This window comes from Hyperolius riggenbachi, chromosome 5 (assembly GCF_040937935.1).
Source record: "Hyperolius riggenbachi isolate aHypRig1 chromosome 5, aHypRig1.pri, whole genome shotgun sequence".
NCBI lineage: Eukaryota > Metazoa > Chordata > Amphibia > Anura > Hyperoliidae > Hyperolius > Hyperolius riggenbachi.
This window is the reverse complement of record NC_090650.1, coordinates 125467420-125494511: the sequence shown is the minus strand read 5'-3', so window position 1 is coordinate 125494511 and position 27092 is coordinate 125467420. Positions and strand designations below refer to the sequence as shown.

Here is a 27092-nt window from a genome sequence, read left to right as displayed (position 1 = left end):
TAAACCATAATAATGGCTGCTATACTGGAAGTCCTGCCCCTGTTCTTCCTCACAGGATCTGGACAAAAAAAAAAAAAAAAAAAAAAACCACACAAGGGGAAGGTTTCTATTGCATAGAAACCTTGCTAAAGCTGCGTACTCCCTGCCCGACGGGTCCTGCGACATCCCCTTGACGATGGTCATCAGAGATGCCTCTTCTTGCCGGCGGGTGAGCACGCCGCCACGCGACACTACACGCTGGGAGCAAACGAGACTTCAAGCAATCAGTTGATCAGTGGGAAAATCATCAGGAAAATCGTGACGTGGGTACTATAGGAACAGCTGCAACCTGCATTTTTGCAGCCATCATCATGTCAAATTAAGCATCCTGGAAGCCATACAAATATCTTACCGTATTTTTTCAGAATATAAGATGCTCTGGACTATAGACAGACTTAAGTTTAGAAGTCAAAAACAGGGGAAGAGGTTTGGACACACAAAAACTAGACGAAGGCCCCCCCCTTCCCCCGTGTATAGGTAAAAGCAGTGGCAGCGCATCACTCACCTCATCAAGTGGCGATCAGAAACCTCTCCTCTCTCACTGCTCCCCTAGTGCTGGTCGCGTGTAATGAAACAATCAGCAGAAGCCAGCACTAGGGGAACAGTGATGGAGAGGGGTCTGATCGACCTTGGGCTCTGATGGATGAGGTGAGAGATGCACTGCCGCTGCTTTTATCCATACACGAGGGAGGACACTGGGACAACACTCCCTGTATTCAGTTTATGGTTATTGATTTATAAAGAGCCAACATATTCAGTGGAATATAATATACGCAGTGACTTTCTCCTCATTTTGGGGGGGGAGAAAATGTGCGTCTTGTATTCCGAAAAAAACTGTAATATGTACATTAATATATCTGATGCTGTAAGACTTATCATAGCTTGAAGTTTACAAAGTGCAAAAACATTGTAAGAACTGTGGTTAGTTGCAATAAAGATACATCAGGTCATAAACTCCTTTCATCTTAGTTCTGCTTGAAAGCAGAAAGCTTGACAAGCCAATTTTCTACTGAAACTATAAAAATTACCTGGAGTAATACAACAAAGCAAATTCAAAGTGCCTTCAAGAGAAATAAAGTGAATATGACTCCATGTAATGTACAAGGGTGAAGAGTCATGCGTATATCTTCTTCTCCTAGTTGTTATATCGCTGTAACCTACTCTTATCAAACTCCACTACCAGATCAGTATATCCGTATACATATTTCTCTGCCCATAAAGTGACATAAATCCCAGCCCACCTTACCTCTGCTGCAAGCGTACAGACTCAAGCGAAAGGTAGGTGGGACTTTGTCACTGTGTGGGTGGAGTTGGGAGAAGTATGCATTTGCATCTGGGTTGAGCTCCAAGCAACTGCTCTGATAGTGGAGTTTGCCTGAAGTGTGGCATGGGGATCAAAGCACTATACAAATAAGAAGGGAAGAAATAACATGTTGTGAAAGCCTTCACCCCTTTACAATTCATGAGGTAACCTCAACTTGATTACTTTTGAAGTCCACTTACGCTTTAAAAGAAAGATTGGAAAACAGAGGGGACTGGTGTATACCTACAGGAACAAGGTAACTAAATAAAGCTTTTGACGTGAACCATACTCTGCTTAGGGGGAAAATATGGGGATGGGGGTGGAGAGAAAAGGAGAACATTCAACCAACATGTAAAACTATCTGTTGCAACTAACAGTGCCCATACATCAGACGATATCTGTGCAGATCGACCAAGAGAGATCTTTCCCTGATTGTACAGAGATCTGTTGCCTGCCAATACACTGTAGGCCGATTCCCGATTGATTTCACCATGAAATCTCTCAGGAATCAGCCTTGTGACACTAAATCCACCACCTTGGTGACCCCACACCGTCCCCCCTTATGTAAAAATTCCCCCCCCCCTATGAAGTATACTTTACCTGTCTGTTTACTGGCTCCCTCCACAGTCCACATGCGCCCCACGTGGTTGCATGTGTGAAGTCATGCCCGCGTTACTCCAGCAACCACGTGGGAAGCGTGTATGTGGACGGAGCCAGAGACATACACGGACAGGTAAAGTATACTGCACCGGGAGGTACATTATACATTAGGGGGGACAGCACTGGGCAGTTTAGTTGCTTCCGTTGCTTGTCACTATATTGCTTGCCGTTACTACTGTGCACATGATCAACCATGACGGCCCGATTGATGCATGCATTGCCGATCGGGCATGCTCTTGGCAGCACTAATTTTCATCCGATTAGATAATTATCGAATCAGATGCTCGATCACCCACCAAGTCGATAGGCCACCTTAAAGAAATGGATTATGGCTGAGAACAGGCATCTGTCTCAGGGCTGGAGCACAATGCAAAAATGCTAATTAATCCAGGCTATTAACCAGGACATTCTTATAGTACTGATATTTAATGAACAATTCTAAAAAAAAGTTAGCTTCATATTTGTTTGCAGCATTCCTGAGAAGTAGAATGATTAATGTAAAAAAACAAATGAGGACTCTGCATAGAACATTAGCGTTTCTAATGTAATCGCCTTCATGTCCATTTTACTCTACTTGGAACCTTTTGCGGGTTTTAGGAAGCTGTAAAAACGGGGAGCAGTAAGACTTTTACCATTCTGTAGCTCCAGATAGACTGCCAGGAGGATGGCCTCTGGGGGGATCTCCTTAGGATGAATCAGAGATGCAGCCTTAAAAAACAAACAAACAAACAAAAAACGTTAATAAAAATACAACTTTCCAATGAATGATTCATGAAGAGGACTCCCAAGTGTACATTTAAAGACTGATCCCCAGTGAAAGAAGTAATGCATCTGCTTCTAGCTCTGTGATGCACTGGGAGACATCTCAGAGCTCACTCCAACCAGAATTATTGCAAATACTTTGTTTTAAGAAAGCAAACTTTTGTTTTACATGTTTACTGTTTAAAAGACCCCCAAATCCCCCCCAAAAAACAGAAAACCCCTGCTATATACGGCTATGCAGCATCCACATTCATCGCACCGGGACAGATTCAAGGTGATCTAGAAATTATATTTTATGAGCATTTTAAAAGCAGTACTCGTGCAGCGTGCAATAAATCCTTCCATTGTGGCGTGTCCCCTCTACCTACCCAAAGTTGTGGTGGCTATACTTCCCTTCCTCTAGTCTAGATCCTACACCATTCTCTCTACAGAAAGAAATCTGAGGCTTGACCACAAACTGGTTGATTCTCAATTGCAAATTTGAATACCTCTCATGTTTATTGTCTAGAACAAAACGTGTGAATTATGTTAGCTACTAGTAACAATCATAGCTTATTTTCTAGTTTTATCTCATCTCTTTAGTTGCAGAAAGATCAAAGCTTATTTCTTCCCTCTCTCTCTCTCTTCTCTCACCTTTCAAAAGCTGTCAGAACATCACAAAAATCTGAACTACTGTATGCATTAATTATGAAAAAGATACCATGTGTATGTAGGTGAGCTGCTGGTGATGGCACTTCAGGTATTCACAACACAATGCCAACTGTTGTCATGTCCAGGCAACCGCTACAGTGATCACCAGTAAATGGCTGTAAAATTGTTTCTACCTATTCACTTGAGACGAGGGTGGAATTTTTGGGTTGTCTCCTTATTAAGGAGGGTCCCAGAAAGCATCATAAGACCCAAATATTCAGTTACCTTACCTCCTTTTTTTGTGACACTCTTTTGGGAAAGAGCCCTTAGGGCTGATCACACTACAAGAGCTTTTTAAACACTAGTGACTTGAAAAGTTCTTGCTAATGAAATGCTACGTGGGATTTTTACAATATCACATAGCTCCAGTGTGAACACACACATAGGATAACATTAGCAAGAGCTTTTAAAGGGAATATCCAGGCAAAAAAAAAAACGAGTTTCACTTACCTGGGGCTTCTACCAGCCCCATGCAGCCATCCTGTGCCTTCCTAGTCACTCACTGCTGCTCCAGTCCCCCGCTGGCAGCTTGCCGACCTCGGAGGCCGGCGGGCCGCATTGCGTACATTTTTACGCATTCCCACTAGTGCAGGAACATTAACAGTTACATTTTTACGAGTTAGTGGTTCAACGCATAAAAATTTACGCATGGTACCACTAACGCGTAAAATGTATGTGTTCATGTTCTGCATTAGCGGGAATGCGTAAAAATGTACGCAATGCGGCCCGCCGACCTCCGAGGTCGGCAAGCTGCCAGCGGGGGACTGGAGCAGCAGCGAGTGACTACCAGGGCACAGGATGGCTGCATGGAGCTGGTAGAAGCCCCAAGTAAGTGAATTTTTTTTTTTGCCTGGATATTCCCTTTAAAATCACAAAGCACTAAGGCCTGGTGCACACCAGAGGAGTTTTTCTGAGCGTTTTGAGTTTTTAAATCTGCTGCTAATGTTATCCTATGTGCCGGTGCACACTGGAGCAATGAGGTTTTGTAAAAAAACCCCATAGCATTACATTGGGAAGAGCTTTTAGAGGTTTCAAAAGCTCTTCCCAATGTAATGCTATGGGTTTTTACAAAACCTCATTGCTCCAGTGTGCACAGACACATAGGATAACATTAGCAGCAGATTTAAAAACTCAAAACGTTTAGAAAAACTCCTCTGGTGTGCACCAGGCCTTAGAAAAGCTATTGTAGTGTGAATCAGCCCTCAGTCACTCAACATTTGGATTGCTTTGTGAGGGGGAAGAATTTTCTATCCCCACCCTTGCAAGATACTTTGTGGGTTGGTATTGGGTTGGTAAATTGGTAAGAAAGCGGTCTGTACTCACTGGTATCTCACTGCCATGTCCTTTTTTGGTTTAATAACCATTTTTTTAATTTAATTTTTTTTAAATCTCACTAGCTATACCTAATGAATTGTGCATGTTTTTCCTATTCATCTCAAGGTAGGTGATCCTCAGATTCATTTCTCTGCAATTTGTAGTGTCTGCAGAAGACATTTTATTGACCAAATCTAGTCTGCAGCTATGATACGGATTTTCCCCTCCGAGAGACTGTACAACTGACGTGTGCTGACAATCTCAAGTAGCAGTCTATTTTTGGGGGCCTCAAGCTGTAAGATCACCCTGACATCTTTCCAATCTGTACATTTAGCCATCTTGCAGTCCCATTGCTCCTGATATAACCAAAGTAACAGCACTCATCTGGTCGATGCCCAAAACTTCCAATAACAGATAAAATAATTCTTCAGCTCTGTCTATTGCAACTAGTTACATTAAAGTGAACCTAAACGTGGAAAAAACCTGGGGCTTCTTCCATATCCCTGAAGTACTCCTGGTCCTTCTGTGATCAGCCGTTCCTGTGTTGTCCCCCTCTGTAATCCAGCCGACTAACGAGTCAGCTGGCCACTGCACATGCATGGCGCTGGCCCTGCGCATCCTCTATCATGCGTTCTGTGCAGGTGATGTAGAAGGTTTTGCTTACTGCGCAAGCACTGAGCACTCCCTGCTACTGGAGTGCATTGGAGGAGGCGTACGGCACGAGGCCGTACATCCAGCGTTAGAGGGGGGGACATCAGAGCAACAGCAGAGCACAGGATGATGGTGATAGACCAGTAAGACTTCAGGGGGCTGGAAGAAGCCACAGATAATTATTCTGGCTATTTTTAATTTTTCTTTTACTTCAGGTTTCCTTTTAATAATACGAGTTACAAAATGGAACATTCATTTTTATTGTCTGCCATAGAAAACCCATTTCAAGGTATTTAACTGGCCTGAGTGACTGTCTACAGCAGGGGTCTCAAACTCAATTTACCCGGGGGCCGCAGGAGGCAAAGTCAGGATGAGGCTGGGCCGCATAAGGGAGTTCACGTGTCCCCGCCGCAAAACGAGGGCTGCAGAGCCCAGAAATCGCCCCGGGGGCAATCCGCCGGCATTTCCTGGAAGGGGCAGAGCTTTCAGCTTCAGCTCTGCCCCTCCTGACGTCAATCGCGGCGGATCGCCGCCTCTGCCCGCCCACTCTAAACATAAAAAAAAAAAATTGGGAAAATAGGAAAAATTGCCCGGAATCTTCATACAGCCATATTACGGCTGTATAGCGATCCCTGGCCAAAGCGCTGCGGCTGCGTATGGACCCCCTGGAAACTCTGTCAGGAAATGTATTGCTCTTTCTTTTGATACATGTAAAATTACACTACCGTTAGGCTTGCTACTAAAAGTGACATTTACCGCATTTAAAAGTATACTATTTTCCTTCGAAACTTTAAAATCGATTTTCTCAAGAACTATAAGGTCTTTTTGAAAAATTGTTTTTTCCTCTTATTCCTAATGATCTCCTTAACATATCCTGCAAATTTAGGGTTTCTAGCATTTAAGGTGGATTTGCTATTAACCATTAAAGTCGGCGGGTTTTTAAATGTGTATTTTTTTCCTTTGCAACTTTAAAATCGATTTTCTCAAAAACTATAAGGCCGATTTGAAAATTTTTTTTTTCCTCTTGTAGCCACTGGGGGCCCCTACAAGCTCTGGGGCCCTGGGGCCACAAAATATTGTATCGCGGGCCGCGAGTTTGAGACCCCTGGTCTACAGGTATTACCTTAAAACTAAGAATTTGAAATGGAATAAGAGTGCATAAGAGTGAAAGAAGGTTATATATGAAAGCAAGCTCTGTTACCTGGTGGAGACATTTTCTTGCCTTATCATATTCACTACGTAAGCAGTATGCACTACCGAGGTTGAAGAGCATCATGGTGCGGGCTGAAGTGATTGAACTGGGGTAACACTGAGGCGTCTGCTTTCCAACTGAAATACAGGATAAACTGGTTAGCAGAAAATGTGCAGTATAACACAAATGCAAAACGCGTAGGAAAGAAAACCCAACCTGTTTATGTGCATAAATGTATAGGTTTGTGGCAGTTTTTAAAACCCAATACAATTATAATATATAATTCTGTATATTGCAATCTGTGTTTAGTTTTTCCATGATTACCGTTAAACTGATGCTTCTACTAGAGCAGTAAGTATTATGTAAAACCAGACAAAATCTCATTGTATAACAGTAATTAATTGAGGAGCGGATAAGGTTTATAATGTAACTGGATGGAATATTTTTCTCTCACAGCAGAAATGGAGTTCCACTCAGAGTTCATTCAGTCACTAAAGAAAAAAAAAAAAAACCCAGACATTTCTAGAACTTACCGGATTCCATAGGCTCATTCTCCCCTTTATCATTACCTGCAGATTGGAGGGAAGAAAAAAAAATTAAGAAAATCGGTCTTATAGCTATAAGAGGAAAATGATGATGCAAGTTTAGACAAACATTGTGTCCTATAATTTCCCCACATTTGTAACCTACTGGCTGTGATTTGATCGGACGTTGTAGGCCAGAGGTTCTCCAACCTGTCTATGCTCTGGAGGTACCAACAATCGCATATCTTGTGAATTTTATTTCCAGAAAACAGGTGGCTTTATCATCAGGCTGATTAGCAGAGCTTTCCTGTGGGATATCTAAAAATCGGCGCCGTTAAAGGGAATGTCCAAGCAAAAAAAAAAAAAAAGTTTCACTTACCTGGGGCTTCTACCAGCCCCATGCAGCCATCCTGTGCCCTCGTAGTCACTCATTGCTGCTCCAGTCCCCCGCTGGCAGCTTGCCGACCTCGGAGGCCGGCAGGCTGCATTGCGTACATTTTTACGCATTCCCGCTAGTGCAGGAACATTAGTACATACATTTATACGCATTACTGGTTCAATGCGTAACAATGTACGCATTGAACCAGTAATGCGTAAAAATGTTTGCGTTAATGTTCCTGCACTAGTGGGAATGCGTAAAAATGTACGCAATGCGGCCCGCCGACCTCTGAGGTTGGCAAGCTGCCAGCGGGAGACTGGAGCAGCAGTGAGTGACTACGAGGGCACAGGATGGCTGCATGAGGCTGGTAGAAGCCCCAGGTAAGTGAAACTCTTTATTTTGCTTGAACCTTCCCTTTAAGGCCTGAGGACAGGTTTCAGAACCAATGTGGTAGACAAAGTCTCTAGTAACCCTCTTGAGCCGTACTACAAACAGCCAGCAGGAGTGGTCATTGTTCTGTCCACTCCAGTGGTTCATTGTGGTCCAGTTGGTGCCCGGTACAGATGTGTTTTCCAACCATAATCTATATGGGAAAGGCATGGTGTCTGTTATACAATGCAGTAAAAACTGACAAAAACAAGGGGGTCAGTTTTCTGCTATGGTGGGAACACAGCCTAAGGGCCGGTTCACACTGCACTGTTCAAAAACTGATCCGTCAAATGAATCAGTTTTATTGGGCATCAGTTTTTCATCCGTGCCCCTCCATCCAGTTAGCGCGCAGGCAACGCATCAGTCGATCCAGAGATATATCGCCGCCCCAAACTTGCAGTCTATTTGGCGGAACGGGCTCAACAGAGCAATGTAAATAGTTTCTATTAATTAATATAGGATCCGTTCTCATCCATTAGGATCCAGTCTATTAAATGGACCATTTTTCATGCCAATGTGAACCGGGCCTAATGCTTTGTTAATGAACAATAAAGAACCCCAAGCATTTTATGTAGTAAATAGCCTAAATTAGTATAACCTGAGGCACCTGGTCCCTGCATAAGTCAAAGATATGTGAGGAGGCTGGAACCGCTGCACCCCCAAAAAAAGGTCAAGCCCCATCAGACTGGGTGTCCTTAGAATTCTAAGAATCTATTACACTGAGTTGTAAACACAGGTAATTAACTACTTCTTTAGCGTACATTAGCCTCAAGCTCATTTGTGATTGAAATGGCAATGTGAATGACAGAACTTAGACAGGAATAACATAACAATGCACTTAACACAAATATTTGGAATATGAACTGTGTTCATCTTGGTTTAGTGTGTAAAGGTGATACCCATAGGTAGTAAAAATCTAAACAGCAATGCTGCATTATATCAAGCACCTTGGTCTGTCAGAATTTAAATCACCTAGTCAAAAGCTTGTGGGCTAACCTTTCTAATTACTAGGCCTAACTATTTCAGCTACACCTAATAATTACTAAAAGGTGGATAAAATCCAGACAAACAGATAAATCACTTTCTGTGCAATTTTCAAGTTTTAGTGCACAGACAAGTGTCTGCTCTACTACTAAATAATTGTAATCATTTCAATTGACAATTAGCAGTCATTGCATGGACTTGAAATGTCTACAACCAACAATGGGTTCACCTCTAGAAGGCCACAAAAGCTCATATAAAAAAGGGCCACCAAGTGCTGGTATATTGTGCTTAAATGATCTGCCTGTGGATATATCTCACACTTCTAAGTTCCAAACTGCATCTGGAATCAACAGTCCAAGAGTTGTTAGTCTTAGACCTTATGAGCTGGTCTTCTATGGCCAAGCAGGTGCATGCAAACTTATGGTCATTATCTGCACTGCTGAGCCTGAGGTGGGGCAGTGTAAACTTACTGTCATTGCATTATGAAATGGAAAGAAACCTTCCGTGGAGTAATAAGGTTTTAATACTTGGCTGTAAAACAGCCCACTCTGGTCTTGGTGGATGCTATGAGAATGCTACCCGCCTCCATGTAAAACTATACAGTCTGGTAGTGGAAGAATAAATTGTCTGTGGCTACTTTTCATGGGTTGGCCTGCATCCCTAGACTCTCCTGTACATAAATCATAATGCTGAAGCATAAAATATAATTCTTAAGAACTGTGTGCCTCTAACAGAGATTGTTAATAGGATAAACATAATTTCGGCCTGCATTCAAATCAAGTAAATGGTACAGAGCTTGAAACTGGGCCAATCATAATGCCCTGTCGATTTTGATTAGCCCAGTTTTAAGCTGTATGCAATCTGCATGCAATCTGAATGCAAGACAGAATTATTTCCATCTCAGACAATCTCTGACCTCTTAATCGATAGCAAAAATTTTGCATGGGAAGGGGGGGGTGTCACATTTTGTATCTGCAGGACAAGACTGCAGTGTTCCCCTGTAGAGTTCAAGATGCAACACGTTTGATGAAGGATGGGAAACAATGCCAAATGCTTCTCTGCTTATTTGCAGAAAGTGCCCAAGCAGCTCTCTGAACCGGCCCCAAAACCAATAGGGTGTGGTTCTCTTCTACTGTATCACGTTTTTGTTGGTCTTGCGCCTATAGCCTATAAATCTATATAACAATTGCAAACTATAATTTTGCATTATAAATAAAGGATACTGATAAAATAATGGTAGCAATAGGTAACAAACTATTTTAAAGCATATTTGTGGATTCATATGAATGTGCATCTTCAGGACAAGACTTCTGTGTACAATGCAAGATCCAAAAAAGAACTGGCTTACTCAGTATGGAGTGGGAAATGCCTGTGCAGAGCAGAAACCTGAACCCCACTGAACTCTTCTGGGATAAAATGGCTATCCAGCTATGGCTGGAGAGTGCACAGGGTTAGGGCTCTGGGTTTGAATCTCGGCTCTTACTGAATAGGTGCTGGCTTATTGAACAGGAAGGAGTCCTTGGGTGAGACTCCCCTAACACTACTACTGCCTACTGAGCACACCCTAGTTGCTGCAGCTCTGGCGCTTTGAGTCCACTAGGAGAAAAAGGCAATATAAAATGCTCTGTGTCTTGTCTTGTTTGGTGGGCAAAGACCGTTACGGGGTTTACTTAACCCTCTGGGCGATACAATTACATAGCCCAGGAGGGGGCGCAGCACTTTTTTAAAAAAATTTTTAAATCATGTAGCTAGCCTAGCGCTAGCTACATGATAGCCGCTGTGCAGCGGCATCCCCCCACCCCCTTCGATCGCCTCCGGCGATCAGCGCAAGCAGGAGATCCCGTTCTGAACGGGATCTCCTGCTAGGCTTCCCCCGTCGCCATGACGACGCTCGCGATGACGTAATCGACGTCAGAGAGAGTCCCGATCCACCCCTCAGCGCTGCCAGGCACTGATTGGCCAGGCTGCCCAAGGGGTATGGGGGGGGGGGGGCGCTGCGCGGCACGGCGGGTAGCGGCGGATCGGAAGTTACACGCAGCTAGCAAAGTGCTAGCTGCGTGTAACACAAAAAATGTATGCAAATCGGCCCACCAGGGCCTGAGAAATCCTCCTGCGCGACGTAGCTCGGGATTATCGCCCAGGAGGTTAACCTTCCTAGCGGTAACCCCGTGCTGAGCTCAGGGTAGGAAATTCTAGCTGATAGTAGTAATCCCGAGCTCAACACGGGGCATGGAAATACCTGCTGTGGCTGACGTTTTGGAGTCCCGCACGTGATCGGAGCAGCGCAGCGGGCCTCCGGCATCTCTCCCCGGCTGTCAGTATCTATCTTCGGCCGCCAGGATCCCCTTAGCCCCGCTCTTCCTCCGGGGACCCGGTGGCCAATCAGATCAGCGGCGTTCTGACGTCGGGGAGGCGTGACGTAGGAGGGGGGTGGTATGGGAATTTTGAATACTGCAGCCTGATTAGCTGAATTGATGAATGATTGGATACAAATGCTTCAAATGCATTTGTATCCAAGTGTAGTGTAGCCATTTGGTTCCTGCTGCTTCTGAAGCAAGTGCTGTGATCTGCCTTTTTTTCTGGATAACCTGTGTACGGATTTTTGCTTGGATTTTGACTACTCTCTTTACCTGTTGCCTGTACTGACCTCTGCATGGATTTTGACTACTCTCTTTGCCTGCTGCCTGTACCGACCTCTGCGTGGATTTTGACTAATTTCTTTGCCTGCCGCCTCTGCCTGGATTTGATTACTCTCTGCCTGTGACCTGCTATGGCGTCAGCCTCAAGCAGCCTCACACCAAACCACTACGCCACTCAAGAACTGGCTGCTTCACGAGGGCCTTTTTCAAGGAGCAGATCACCAAGGAGGACTTGTGGCTCTTCTTCAGACTAATTATTCTGCATGGGGTGGTGAGGAAGCCCCTGCTGAAGTGGTATTGGTCTACAAACAAGATCATAGCTACCTCCTTCTTTGGCACGGTAATGTCTGAAAACTGTTTTGGACTGATAATAAAATATCTTCACTTTTCAGACAACGCCACCTTTGACGAGTCCACCCACCCTGCGCCAAAGCTGAAGAAAATTTGGGAGGTATATCAGCTGGTGGTGGAAAACTCCAGGAACACCTATGCGCCTGAGAGGGACATTAGCGTGGATGAAAACCTGATAGCCTACAAGGGGACACTGTTCTGGATACAGTATATTGCACCGAAGAGGGCCCATTTTGGTGTGAAATCATATTTGCTATGTGAGGCAGCAACGAGGTATATATGGAATGCCATTCTGTATACCGGGAATGGGACACAATTCAACCCTGCTTTCAAGGACTATGGATGGCGACGTCATCAGTGCTGTCTTTGATGGAGCCGTTGCTGAACAAAGGTTACTGTGTGACCACAGATAACCTTTACAGTTCCTCGCAACTGTTTGAATTCCTGATAAAAAAAACAAAAACGGATGCCTACGGCACTGTTAGGACCAACAGGCGAGAGATGCCAACAACTTTTGCTAAACAAAAAAAAAAACAATCTCAAAACAGGGGACATTGTGGCTTGGCAGAAAGGAAAAATGATGGCTCTCTGCTGTCGGGACAAAAAGGATGTGTGTGCCCTCAGCACAGTTCATGACCCCTCAACCGTCACCACAAGAACAAGAGGGGTAAAGTCGTCGACAAGCCGCAAGTCATCCTGGATTATAACCACACAATGGGTGGGGTGGACAGAGCCGACCAGGCAATGACGTTCTACTCCACAGTACGCAAACAAAAAATACTATTAAAAAAAAAAATTTAGACATCTGCTTGAACAGTCTCTTTGGAATGCGTACATTCTGTACAAAATGTGCAGTGACAGGCCAGCAACGCATGCAGACTTTATATGGAAAGTTTGCGACTGCATCTGTATGAAGTATCAGGCCTCATCATCAGATGCCAGCGTTGGGCGTCGTGCATCCTATGTAGTCAATCCTGAGTGCCTAACTGGCAATCACTTTATGGAGTACATACCGCCAACTCCACCCAAAAAATGCGCCAACCAGGAGGTATGTGGTTTGCTGCAGCAGAACCGATGCCAAAGGGAAAGAATTCCGTAAGGAATCCCGAATGTACTGCCCTGACTGTAATGTCGGCCTGTGTGCCATTCCCCGTTTCAAGATATACCACACACGGGAGGTGTATTACTTATATTCTGTACTGCATGTATATATATATATATATATATATATATATATATATATATATATATATATAATCTGCTGCTTTATTTGTACAGTTTTGCTATCTTTTCAGTTTACTGATAAATCTAATTATTTCAACAAATTTGTGTTCCAGTCTTATTTATATGCAGAATGTCTACCAGGCCTTTATTCTGATATATTTTGGTAAGTTATGACTTAAGAATTGGAAGTTTAAAATTCTTGAAAAAAAAATGTACCGCTTTTGACGCATTATTCCAGACAGAAATGTACCGCCAGGGAGGTTAAAATGCAATAACTAATAGCCTTTATAAAGAAACAAACCATGATCCTATTTGAAGGTCTACTTTCAAATGTTTTTATAATTCTTCCTGATTTTTTTTTTTGTATTATGTAGACAAACAGTCTGTGCACTTCATCCAAGAACATACCTACAACAGTTATTAAGTGGAGTATTTCTTTAACTATTTACAATACTAATCCTAGTATCAATTATACCCCCCCCCCCCCACCTTTTTGTATGCACTAATTCCTCACACTGCTGATAATATGCTATGGCTTTATATATGAAATGAAGTCATGTGTCATCCTGATTTGCGGTGACCTAATGAGAAGAATCAGGTGATGCTGCAGGAAGATGAGTCACTTGCATGCAGTATTCATGGACTGTCTGAACATAACTCTGCCAATAAATTATGAAGCATAGGGGTTGGCAATGCATGTAGTATATACGAGCACACATGTGCATTACCACGTCCATCAGAGAAGAAGATAAAAGCATGGCTTAGTCAAGTGTGGTTTCATTAACCTTGCTCCTGTTCATTTAAGGAAACCCCGAGGGACACATCTGTGACATTCTCTGGGTTTAAGTGAGTGATGGCATCCGAGATCCTGTCCAGAGAGATGAGTGCTTCTGCCGCATACAAATGGCCCAAGAACCTGCAACAACAAACATGTAAATAAAATGTGGTAGTGGCTCCTAAAGCCCTGGGGTGAAACAACACAGGTATTTCTGTTCCCACAACCTAATACCAGCATTGCAGGATCTGAAATGTAACAATGTGCTGACCTTTAACCCGTTCAGTGTCACGGGGGTCAGATAGCTCTCATTTCTGCTGGATTTTCTGAATTCTTCTCCTTTCCTTAATAGAAAGTACTGACATCAGTAGAGAGGCACAGAATATCCATCCACAGTCACTTGTGATGAATTTCAGTGTTAACGGGTCAAATATCTAAACTATACCTTGTTTACAAGAAAGGTAAATTTCATATATTAATAAAATGTATCAGGAAATTATCAGCACTGAAAACGCAATTTCTGCCCTGGAAGAAGATATTTTACTTTTACATAGCTTACTAACAAAGTATAGATTGCCCAGCAAGCTCATGGTGAACCAGAACTCCCAGGAGTGTGTAAGGGGCTGAAAGATCAAAAAGACTCCTCAACAAAAGGTATTTCCCATTATTCAGGTTGGAGTGAGCTTATGAGGTGACTCTCATTGCTGAATATGCAAATTATTATTAATTTATTTATATAGCACCAACATCTTCCGTAGCGCTGTACATAGTACAGAACAAATATTGGGAAACCTATGTTACGGCCAGAACCCGAAGTCTGACCACCGTCACACTGTGGCCAATGTTAGGAACGATCTTCATCAGTGCATGGCATGGATTAATGTGGCTTTATGGGGTAGGACTTGAAACACATAGTTACAGATTACACAGCAAGCTCATGGTGAACCAGAACTCCCAGGAGTGTGTAAGGGGCTGAAAGAGACCAAAAAAACCCTTCTTACTAAAATGCGATGCAAAACAGAAGTTTGCCTTCCTAAATAATTATGTTCTTCTAGGCTGTGGTTATGTATCCATACAGTGTTGACACCTTCCGTAGCACTTCACAGAGTGAAATCACATCACCACTTGTCTCTCAGAGGAGGGCACAATCTAATCCCTAGAACAGTCATAGTTTACTGCCCTCATCACAGTCTACAGGGGCCTATTTATCCAATTTCCCAAATGATGGTCTGTCCGATATGATCATTGCGATCGTTTAGGACCACCAATGGAAGGGAAAATGATAAGCAAGCCAATCAGACTCCTTCCAAAGTGTGGATCGATTTGTACCATTTACGGTATCTGATCGATCGATTGGGGAGACTGTACGGTTAATGGGCACCTTAAAATCAATCAGAGAGGAAATAAACTTATCAGTTATTTTTGGGATGTGGGGAGAAACCAGAGAGCCTGGAGGAAATACCACAAACCAGGGAGAACATATAAACTATGCAAATAGTGTCCAGCCTAGGAATTGTACCCAAGTCTATAGTGCTGCAAGGCGAGAGTGCTAATCACTATTGCACATGGATGTCCACATGCCACCATGGCAAGAACGTAGTATGCAGTCTTAAAAATGCTAAAACCACATTTACAGTATTTTAATATAGCAGCTGATACTTTGCTGTCTGTACTGGTCCAGTATGCTGAATGGATCAATTGCATAAACAAAACTGTTCAGACAGCAATAGGCAGACTTGATTCATGTTTCAGAAAATTATCACTTTCTGTATAAATCACTAGCTTGCCGCTTAGGAGTTCAGCTGTCAAAAAATATTTACAAGTAGTAGTAGTAACTGTAGATCTATAGCACTAATAATATGTATTGGTGGGTTTAAACTAGAATTATTACTTCAACTAAACTATAAGCAGACAAATATGGTGGTGATGGAATATCAGTAAAAAAGCATAAACAACTGGATGGCTGTAGCACGGCTCCTGACAAACAAACGAAGATCAGAAAGACTATGCAGGAGGTCTTGGCTTACTTGAAAGCATTTTTGGAATGTCTCATCCACTTTCCTCCTCCCCCTTCACATCATGGCCAAATTCACAGGTCTGACACAAGAGCCGTGAGGCCCGGGTTGGCTTCTAAGGCTTCAAAAAGCAACACACTGACAAAAAATGAGGACATTCTCAATTTGTTTGGGAATGTCTCCAGTGTTCTTCGAAAACTATTCAGTGAAAGGAAGCACAACACAGAGGCAGAGTTCATGTACCAGATGGCTTTTGGTAAAGATAGATTAGACAATTTTTAAGTGATAACTAGAGATTTCCTTTTTCCCCTTTAAAACTCAGCTGGAGTTATCCACCAGACAAAACAAGCTTTTTTCCCCCAGATAATGTGCTGGATACATCATAGTTCCTTTGCACGCCGTAAGAGCAGAGCTGTACACAACATAGCACTATTTAAAACAAAACAGCCCTTGGAGTACACATTAATAATGTAACAGACGTCAGAAACATTCCCCTCTCCTTAGCATTAAAGTGCTGGTCACACAACTAATGCTAAGTATGAAGACAAAGTAAGAGCCGTTTCCCCAGTGAGGACTCAGACAATTATCTTATTTCTATATCGCTACAAGATTCCCAGTTTTTGTCTCTATTCTCTGTCAATACCATGTAGCTAGCACTACAATCCCTGAGATTTAAAGAGACTTAAGAGAGGTCCTTGATGTCCTTTTGGTCCAGTCAGTTGTGGCGTAGCACAAACTGCAACTGAGCCCAGTTGTGGGCTAACACACATGATCTGCCAGGCGTCTCCTCAAATCGCATTCTGTGCTTGCGCAGTGGTAAGTTTTGTGAAATGCACAGGTGCAGAATGCTGCCAGCCAAAGGGAGTGCGATCATTGAGGCCTACTAGTCCGGGAGTGGCACAACCTCTCAGACCGGTCTTGTGTCTGATTACGCTGCCTTTGGATTTGCGCTGCCCCGCATGCGCAGTAGGAGACTGTGCAGCCACAGTTCCTATTTAATGATGCTGCTGATGATAAATATCTCTGCTTCTTTACATCCTACACTCCCCAAATTTTCAGGGTAGGGAGGGGACCCCCCGAACCACCTCTATGCCAAATTGCAGCCCCCGAGACCCACTGGTAGAGAAACCTATCTCGGGAACCAGTGGGTCTCGGGGGCTGCAATTTGGCATAGAGGTGGTTCGGGGGGTCCCCTCCCTACCCTGAAAATTTGGGGAGTGTAGGATGTGTGGAAGCGGAGATATTTATTATTTTACCATCAGCAGCATAATTAACTTCACACTGAGCATGCGTGCTACTCAGTGTGGAAGGGAGCTTCCGGGCAGCACAATCAGACATTACACCGGCAGAAAAGCAAAGGGACTTGATAGAATGCGGGGGGCTGGAAAAAGCCCCAGGTAAGTAAAAGAAAACTGCTTCCCCTCGCTTTAGGTTTCCTTTAAGGAGAGGGGAGATTTCTTTCAGATTTCAGTGTTAAAGTATGGTTTAAACCACTGTTCTATATACACATCGCTAGGTGAACATTATAAACTGAATATATTGTGCTGCTAAAACAACTCTGATCCATCATGGATGGATTCCTCAAGACCTCTGAAGAAGTCTTGTGGTACTGGCACCAAGATGTTAGCAGCAGATCCTTTAAGTCCTGTAATCTGAAACGTGGAGCACAGATCAGACTTTATTCCACAAAAGCTCCCTGCCCTTGGTTCACAAGATGTGCTTTGGTAGGCGGGTTTTATAAGGAAGTGTGGCTACTACCTACCAAAAGTAGTCCTTTTGGCAGTATGTGTAATCTAACCATTATGATTTGACCATTGCTAAAGTAGCTTAGACCGTTACAATTACCCATTTTTCTGCTCACCTGCTACCCAGTATATTCCACTACTTGACAGGTACCCACTGTTAAAAGGTAATTTTATTTACTCCAACTCTGTGGGTTTTAGTGCTGTGGCTTATTGGTGTATACAGCTACATACATTATATCTAGTTTAGTAACCTGGGCAGTTTTGTAACTGGTCACATTTTTAAGGTGGCCACTAATGGTCCAATTTCTAGCGAAAAATCGTTCAAACGATCAGAAATTCTGATCGGATTGGTTGAAAATAATCTCAGTTGAAGGGCACAATCGATTATGAACGATTATAAAAATAGTCGTCCGATTGGATTTTTGTCAAACCAAAATTTGGATTTTCTTGATTGGTTGTGATAGATAGGAAGCAAAGATTGGTTTGTTGATGGTGTAGTGAACGATTTTTCTTCCAGTCAGAATTTCTGATCGCTCAAACGATTTTCTATATAAATTGGACCATTAGTGGCCACCTTAAGAATGCTTTGATTTCTCTCTCTGCTGGCAGAAAATACAGAAACTGAAAGAAGTCTCACACTGCCCCTTATTGACAAGTGGCCATAAATATACACTTCAGCAGTACTAATTAGAAGCAAGGAAATATAACAAGAAATTAAAAAAAAAATGTTCTAAAATAAATTGGCCTGGAGCACTTTCAAGCCTCTAAATAAATTGGCTGCTAAATGGTCAAAAGTGGTCCAGAAAGCATATAATCTGAATAGTACAATATCATATCTATGTACGGATTAAGGAATCTTTCCACAGATGCTAAACATGGCAGGGGTAAAAATGATTAATCAAGACTGTATGGTGTATGACCGGCTTATCAATAATGTGTCAGTTCAGCGACAATCCAGCACAATGGAATATGTATCAAAAGAAAGATATATGTACACTGTGTTGACAGTACATACTGCAAGAATTAATGGCAAATAGCATATCTGCTTGACTGTGTTGTATGCATATAAAAACAAAGCAATCGGGCCAATTTTTTTTTTTTTTTTTTTTATTACAAAATCTGTCTGAGGGGTGTTAAAGGTTTCTGCTGTGTAATGCTAATAACTTTGCATTAGGGCAGTATTGTCTGTAAAGTCTCACAGCAACTGTACTCCAAGCTAGAGGTCTAATTTTTCAGACCCTCACCCGCAGCCCCGCTACCTGCACTTGCCAAAAATCAAAACGGGTACCCGACCCCGACCCGCAGGTACCAAACCTGATGCAGACCTCTGCAACCTTGGCAACAGTAATCTGTATGCTCTGCTTGGAGTAAAGAAGAGCAATGTGGGCATCCTGTCATTTTTGGAAATCTTTAGCTAGTTGCAGATTGAACTGGAAAGATTTTTCTTTCCCATTAATAACAAACTGTACATATATAGCTCCAATCTATATTTGTAATTGTTTCAGGAAAGTGGAATACCGTTTAAATCAAATGTATTAAATGTGATAGAAGTGAATTGTATCTTTAGCCAATCCAATGTGATTAATCTCATACACTAACAAAAACAGTTTTACACTGGCAGGCAAAATAATCCCAGTAGAGGTCATGCAAAGAGCAGGATGAAATGTCATGTGTCTGAGTGCAATAACACGATTTATCAAGTTTGTTTTAACACATGAAAGAAATCAGCCACTGTAGCTCTGGCTCTAATAACACAGCGGCAATTAACATTAAATACATATTTTACAACCCTTGTCCTGTAAGGAAGAAATCAATTGGTAACAAAGCCGTCACTGTGGGATGGTCATTAAACAGAAGTGAGGAAATTACCAGTTATGGTTCAGTAACTCACACTTAAGGGTCACTTTTTTTGTCAGGACTTTGACCCCCCCTGAACAGCTTAACTCTTTCCCCAGCCCTGTGCTCTGGCTGCCTTGCTAGGCAGTAACACTTTGCCTTGCTTGGGATTAAATTGACCCGCTCTGAAAATAAACATGACATCAAGAGTGATTGTAACACGGCATTTACTCTCCATAAGTTTCCTTTTCAGAAATAAAAGAAAAATGTCAAATAGGAAATGCCAAGCTAGAAAGTGGTTGCGAGTGGAGTTCAAATTACCAGAACAGCCAGAAGGGAAATCTAAGCACTTCAAACTGCGCTACTGTCTGAATGATGTAATGAGGAATACAGAGCTGGTATAACTCGAGGAACGCCATCTACAGCTTAGCCAAATCTTTAGATTTCTTATATTTTGCACAAGTTGCTTCCCTATCCATCAGGGCCATTTGTGTAAAATGGCTGGGTCCTAAAATGTGGGACCAATTCCCATTAAGGTTAACCAAGCCAGAGTATCTAATTGTGTAAGATGTGTGAGCATGCAATAACAGATTGCAAATGTGAGACTGGACTGCTTTTATTTGTCACTGCCTTGCGCTAGAAAGCAGTAGGCAAGGCTAAGTGGCTCTGCTATTTTTGTTGGTGTGGGAGGTCCACGTCACCCACATCATCAAACAAACATGGACTGGTAAAAGTAACCACTGTTAAAGCAGACCCAAACTCTTGCACAGCACAAAATGAAAAGTTTTTATTCCACATATTGAAGGAATTAACTTCCCTGTGTTTATTTAGCCAGATCAGTGTCTAATTAGGTCTTGTTAGCAACTGTGAATAATTTTGCCTAGGCCCAAGACTAATGATAGGTGTTTTCCTTTATTTTTGAAATCACTACGCTTTTCATAACTGCTGCAATATAAAACTATTAGATAAAGCCTAGCAGTTTGCATTTTTGACTTCAGTTTTCGGAATTCTATTCAATTTTTTGTACCTGCTGTGATGCCATCATAAGCTGCTGTGTCAGGTCTAACCAGTAGCCTAACATGTATCCAGCCATATCTGACTTCCTTCAGCAATGTGAGCAGTGCCTACATACATCTCTATAGTAACTTCTTGAACATATAAGTAGGAACCTGGATCCAAAAGAGTTATGTGCCTTTGTCTCATGGTGCCTATGGTAGGAATTGTGCCACTGAAGTAAGACAGGTGACCAGCCACCAAACTTTATTAGGATGACAGCAGAGAATATAACTAGTTAGTAAGCAGAGACCTGCTATGGGCAAATATGGCACTGAAACTTTCCTGTGTATAAAGTTTCAGGTCGATGGATCTTTTGATAAAAGAGAACATAATGTGCCTGTGTCCAGCAGAGGGAGCACAATCAATGCAATCCTGCCATTTGCTGTACCAAAATAAACAAATGTCTACACTACATTAACTAGGCTTATGCTGGGCATACACGGCTCGATTTTGCCACTCGAGTCTCCCACCCAATCGATTCTCTTATCTTCCGCTCGTTTTGCTTAGTTTATCTTTTTCCCTTGTCCTCAATGCGGAATAGAGAGCGGAAATGAATGGGGGGGGGGGGTAAATCGGACATGTGGGAAATTATCGAGCCATCTAAATGGCTTAGAATCGAGCCGTGTATTCCCAGCATTACTACATATGGTTAGAGATAGAAGAGCAAAATAATTCCAGATTGGGCTAAATCTATGCAGCTTGGAATTCGGCCAATCTAAATAGTCCCAAATCCAATCTGCATAAATTTTGCTTTAAATGTTTATGCAAGCCTGAATTATTAGTATCTCTGCATATAACAAAAGGTGTCCCTTAAAGGGATACTGTAGGGGGGGGGGGGGGGGGGGGGGGGTCGGGGGAAAATGAGCTGAACTTACCCGGGGCTTCTAATGGTCCCCCGCAGACATCCTGTGTTGGCGCAGCCACTCACCGATGCTCCGGCCCCGCCTCCAGTTCACTTCTGGAATTTATGACTTTAAAGTCAGAAAACCACTGCGCCTGCGTTGCCGTGTCCTCGCTCCCACTGATGTCATCAAGAGCGCACAGCGCAGGCCCAGTATGGTCTGTGTCTGCGCAGTACACTCCTGGTGACATCAGCGGGAGCGAGGACACGGCAACGCAGGCGCAGTGGTTTTCTGACTTTAAAGTCATAAATTCCAGAAGTGAACTGGAGGCGGGGCCGGAGCATTGGTGAGTGGCTGCGCCAACACAGGATGTCTGCGGGGGACCATTAGAAGCCCCGGGTAAGTTCAGCTCATTTTCCCCCGACCCCCCTACAGTATCCCTTTAATATCAGCAGCTAGTGCTCAGATATTTGTAGATTCCCCCTTTCCATGTCGTCAGTGGGAAGGCATGGATATTACATCCAAACATACTCTCTTTATTCCCTATGGTTGCTGGAGGGCAACTGGTTAAGGGAAGCACATGACCAATGAAGAGAGTTACCCTTCATAAGTATGGAATCTGGGGGGGGGGGAAAAAAAAAAAAAAAAAAAAAAAAAAAAAAAAAAACTTACTTAAGGGACCCCGACAATCGTGGTTGCTGTAGTAGTTTGTCTGCATGGTTCAGAGCCATAAGGTTATCGCCCAAAGCCAAGGCAACATAGGCACTGCAGGCAAGGACCGAACACCTGTCAAACAAGGGAAAAAATGGTAAATAAAAGACAACTATTTCCAGACTTTTGACTATATAAAAGAAAATAAAAAATTTTTTGGACCAAGTATCTTAATGAGGCACTTTAACCAAGGATACAACTTTATTCCAGTCAGTAGCTGATACAACAACAACAACAAATAACATTTGTAAAGCGCTTTTCTCCCATAAGACAAAGCACATAAGCATGGCTCAGACCATCGTGGTACAGAAGAAGAATTTTATAAGTCCGGAAATGCCAGGCTAAACAGGTGGCTTTTCAGTCTGGATTTGAATAGCTCCAGGGATGGTGCTGTCTTTACTGGGTGTGGCAGGGAGTTCCAAAGAGTAGGGGCAGCATGACAGAAGGCTCTATCTCCAGATTTTTTGAGGTGACCTCTGGGAGTGACCAAGTTTATAGAACTTGCTGATCTGAGGTTGTGAGAGGTGTGGCCCATATTGTGCATTTCCCATGAGAAATCTAACTTTTCTCAAATAGATCGGGGAGTTTGCATGGCTGATATTGTGGTGAAAACCCTCCCACAGTGTGATAGTTTGCAGTCTGTGAACCTGGCTGCATTGTCGGATATATTCCCATGCCAAGCAAGCAGCATCTTCCTCTGTGCATAGAACACTCAGTAACAAGCATTCCGTAAAGATCACCTGGCAGAACTAAAGAGGTCACCACCAGAGATACATTTCAGAATGAAAATCAGGGAGAGGAAAATTTTTTTACAATGGTCAAGCAGTGACAATCTATTAATCGATATTGAAGAAAAAAAAAAAAAAAAAAAGAAGCCAGTTTGTTATTTTCACTATAGTTCTTCTGTAAAGCTTTTTGATGATTTAGCAGTAAACAATAAATAGGAATATTTAAGGGTAAAGTCTAGTATTGAAGGTCATAATATTAAATAATCCGTCACACAATTTGTCAAACAAATATACAGCCCTCACAAGTTGACTGACGCTTGGGACCCACTGGCTACGCTTTTCTGAGTGCTTGGGATTTGAAAAGCTCTTGCTAATGTAATGCTATGGGTGTGATCCCACTTGAGCAATGTGATTTTCTACAAATCCCCCATAGCATTCCATTTGCAAGAGCTTTGCAAGAGAAGGGTTGCTTGTGTGTTCAAGGCCTAAAGCCTGGTACACACATCCAATTTCAATTGCCCAATTTTACCACTTCCATGTAGTATGAGAACCTCCATCCACAATCTGCTCATAGTATTCAAAGTCTGTGGGCCCTCATACTATGTGGAGGTGTTAAAATTGGTCAGTTATTGACCAATCAAAATTGGATGTGTGTATGCACTTCAAGACTGAATTCACCCTTAGACTGCCACCGTCTTCAGACGTTTCCTGCTTGCTGTCTGTATGTGCCGCAGATGTCTAAAGACATTTTGCGCCAAAACTACTTATGCCTGTTGCAGTCTTTAAACGTAGCGGAATTTCGGCATCCATGTCTGAAGGGGATTCTGCATTACTTTTTTCGTTTCCCGCTTTTCCCTTTTTGGAACAAAGGTATGATTGCCTATTGGATTCATGGATGTTACTCCTCTAGTAGTTCTTTATCTGTATTGTAGTTCACGACACTCCACTCTTTTCAGTTGGCTAGATACAGTGGTTTGCAAAAGTATTCGGCCCCCTTGACGGTTTCCACATTTTGTCATATTACTGCCACAAACATGAATCAATTTTATTGGAATTCAATGTGAAAGCCCAACACATAGTGGTGTACACATGAGAAGTGGAATGAAAATCATACAGGATTCCAAACATTTTTACAAATAAATATCTGCAAAGTGGGGTGTGCGTAATTATTCAGCTCCCTTTGGTCTGAGTGCAGTCAGTTGCCCATAGACATTGCCTGATGAGTGCTAATGACTAAATAGAGTGCACCTGTGTGTAATCTAATGTCAGTACAAATGCAGCTGCTCTGTGACGGCCTCAGAAGTTGTCTAAAGCCCCATCTACACGATACGATTCTTTGTGCGATTCGATTACAATTCTATTTACAATCTGATCAAATCCAACATGTCCGATCGGGATTCAATTCATTTCGATTTGCCATTGTTTTGCAATGGCAAATCGAAATGAATCGAATCCCGATCGGACATGTCGGATTTAATCGTATCGTAAATAGAATCGTAATCAAATCACACAAAGAATCGTATCGTGTAGAAGGGGCTTAAAGAGAACCCGAGGTGGGATTTAATTATGTTACTGGGGCACAGAGGCTGGTTGTGCACACTTAGACCAGCCTCCGTTGCCCCATGGTGTGCCTCCATGTCCCCCCTGCGCGCTGCTATACCCCCCGCAGTGCTGACGACACGCAGCGTGTCGCCAGCACAATGTTTACCTAACCGCTGTCTGTCAGCGCCGCTCCCCCACCTCGGCACTACCCGCCCGTGTCCCTTCCCTCCCGCTGATAGAAGGGAAGTGACGCGGTCGGGTAGCGCCGATGCGGAGGAGGCGGGGGAGCGGCGCTGACTGACAGCGCATAGGTAAACCTTGTGCTGGCGACGCGCTGCGTGTCGCCAGCACTGCGGGGGTATAGCGGCGTGCAGGTGGGACATGGAGGCACCCCATGGGGCAACGGAGGCTGGTCTTAGTGTGCACAACCAGCCTCTGTGCCCCAGTAACATAATTAAATCCCACCTCGGGTTCTCTTTAAGAGAATATTGGGAGCAACAACACCATGAAGTCCAAAGAACACACCAGATAAAGTTATTGAGACATTTAAAGCAGGCTTAGGCTACAAAAATTTTCCAAAGCCTTGAGCATCCCACGGAGCACTGTTCAGACGATCATTCAGAAATGGAAGGAGTATGGCACACCTGCAAACCTACCAAGACAAGCACGTCCACCTAAACTCACAGGCCGAACAAGGATAGCGCTGATCAGAAATGCAGTCAAGAGGCCCATGGTGACTCTGGACGAGCTGCAGAGATCTACAACTCAAGTGGGGGAATCTGTCTATAGGACAACTATTAGTTGTGCACTGCACAAAGTTGGCCTTTATGGAAGAGTGGCAAGAAGAAAGACATTGTTAACAGAAAAGCATAAGAAGTCCCGTTTGCAGTTTGCCACAAGCCATGTGGGGGACACAGCAAACATGTGGAAGAAGGTGCTCTGGTCAGATGAGACCAAAATGAAACTTTTTAGGCCAAAATGCAAAACGCTATGTGTGGCGGAAAACTAACACTGCACATCACTCTGAACACACCCTCCCCACTGTCAAATAGGGTGGTGGCAGCATCATGCTCTGGGGGTGCTTCCCTTCAGTAGAGACAGGGAAGCTGGTCAGAGTTGATGGGAAGATGGATGGAGTCAAATACAGGGCAATCTTGGAAGAAAACCTCTTGGAATCTGCAAAAGAATTGTCCTGCTGAAAGGTGAACCTCCGCCCCAGTCTCAACGACCCTAAACATAAAGCCAGGGCAACAATGGAATGGTTTAAAATAAAAACATATCCATGTGATAGAATGGCCCAGTCAAAATCCATATCTAAATCCAATCAAGAATCTGTGGCAAGATCTGAAAACTGCTGTTCACAAACGCTGTCTATCTAATCTGACTGAGCTGGAGCGGTTTAGTAAAGAAGAATGGGCAAGGATTTCAGTCTCTAGATGTGCAAAGCTGGTAGAGACATACCCTAAAAGACTGGCAGCTGTAATTGCAGCAAAAGGTGGTTCTACAAAGTATTGACTTAGGGGGCAGAATTGAATAATTACGCACACCCCACTTTGCAGGGTTTTTTTTTTTTAATGTTTGGAATCCTGTATGATTTTCGTTGCACTTCTCACGTGCATGCCATTTTGTATGGGTCTTGCACATGGAATTCCAATAAAATTGATTCAGGTTTGTGGCAGTTATATGACAAAATGTGGAAAACTTCAAGGGGGCCAAATACCTTTGCAAACCACTGTATGCAAATAAGTTGATGCAGAGCTAAGCAAATGTTGAAAATCCGACCAATCCCATGCTTTTAAGATTGGCTATCTCCCATGTACAAGCTGCATAGATTTTCATCAAAATTACCATAATACTGTATGAAATGTCTATTTGCCCTCAAAACACAATTTCTACTGACAAATGTGGATTATGGAACATGTAGAGATTGTAAAAACATTCAGTCACTAGTATGCCAAAATAGCTGGCACAGGCAATTTAAAAAAAAAAAAAAAAGCCGTCAGTCTAATGCTACGTACACACATGAACGAACTTTTAATTGATGAAAGAACGACCTAAGTAAAGATAGTTTTAAAAGGTGTGTAACGATCTGATCGTTAGAACGAACGTTACATCACGTAAAGCAACTATTGCGCCTGCGCATAAAAATGAGAAGTTTCACAGAGAAATAGTGAAATGCGCATGTCAAGCCTAGTACGAACGACCGTTTCCAACGATGTACTACTTTTGCAAACGATCGTCGTTGGTTAAAATCCGCCGAGACAGAACTTTCTTTTGTAGCGATTTGGCTCGTTCATCGTTTGCCTTAATAGTCGGTGGTTCGTTTTTTGTAACGATCGTCGTTGGTAAAGATCGGGGAACGATCGTTACAAATGACTACAGTCGCATGTGTGTACGCACCTTAAGGGTCATCTGTGGGAATAATTTACTAGTCCAGTAGACACCACTGATTCATCAAAATAAATTAGGCAACATGGTGGTGTAGGCAGTCCTCATCCATTCCTTTTCTCACTTTTACTCTACCTGCCTTTTCTCAACATTTGAAATGTGAATACAGGTAGGGGGACAAACAAGATCTTTGTTACCCTTTGTGTCCCCACCCCCACTATATCACATCTGCCCCCCTGTGCCTTCAGTGTGCTGCAGGAAAATGTCATTTTACCAGTTTAAAAAGGAGTTTTGTTTTTAAATTGGTTCTCTC

The 27092-nt window shown here is 43.0% G+C and overlaps 1 protein-coding gene across 4 annotated transcripts in view; it reads right to left on the bottom strand.

The window, feature by feature from the left end:
• CNOT10 (CCR4-NOT transcription complex subunit 10) overlaps positions 1-27092 on the bottom strand; it is a 127650-nt gene that overhangs the window by 17970 nt on the left and 82588 nt on the right. For all 4 annotated transcript variants that reach the window (XM_068236226.1, XM_068236227.1, XM_068236230.1 and 1 more), the window contains 5 exons: positions 22083-22196; positions 13927-14057; positions 7145-7180; positions 6621-6748; positions 2635-2710 (listed from right to left, as the gene is read on the bottom strand). In XM_068236226.1, the coding sequence (XP_068092327.1) occupies positions 2635-2710; positions 6621-6748; positions 7145-7180; positions 13927-14057; positions 22083-22196 (485 nt within the window). The remainder of the gene's footprint in view (positions 1-2634; positions 2711-6620; positions 6749-7144; positions 7181-13926; positions 14058-22082; positions 22197-27092) is intronic.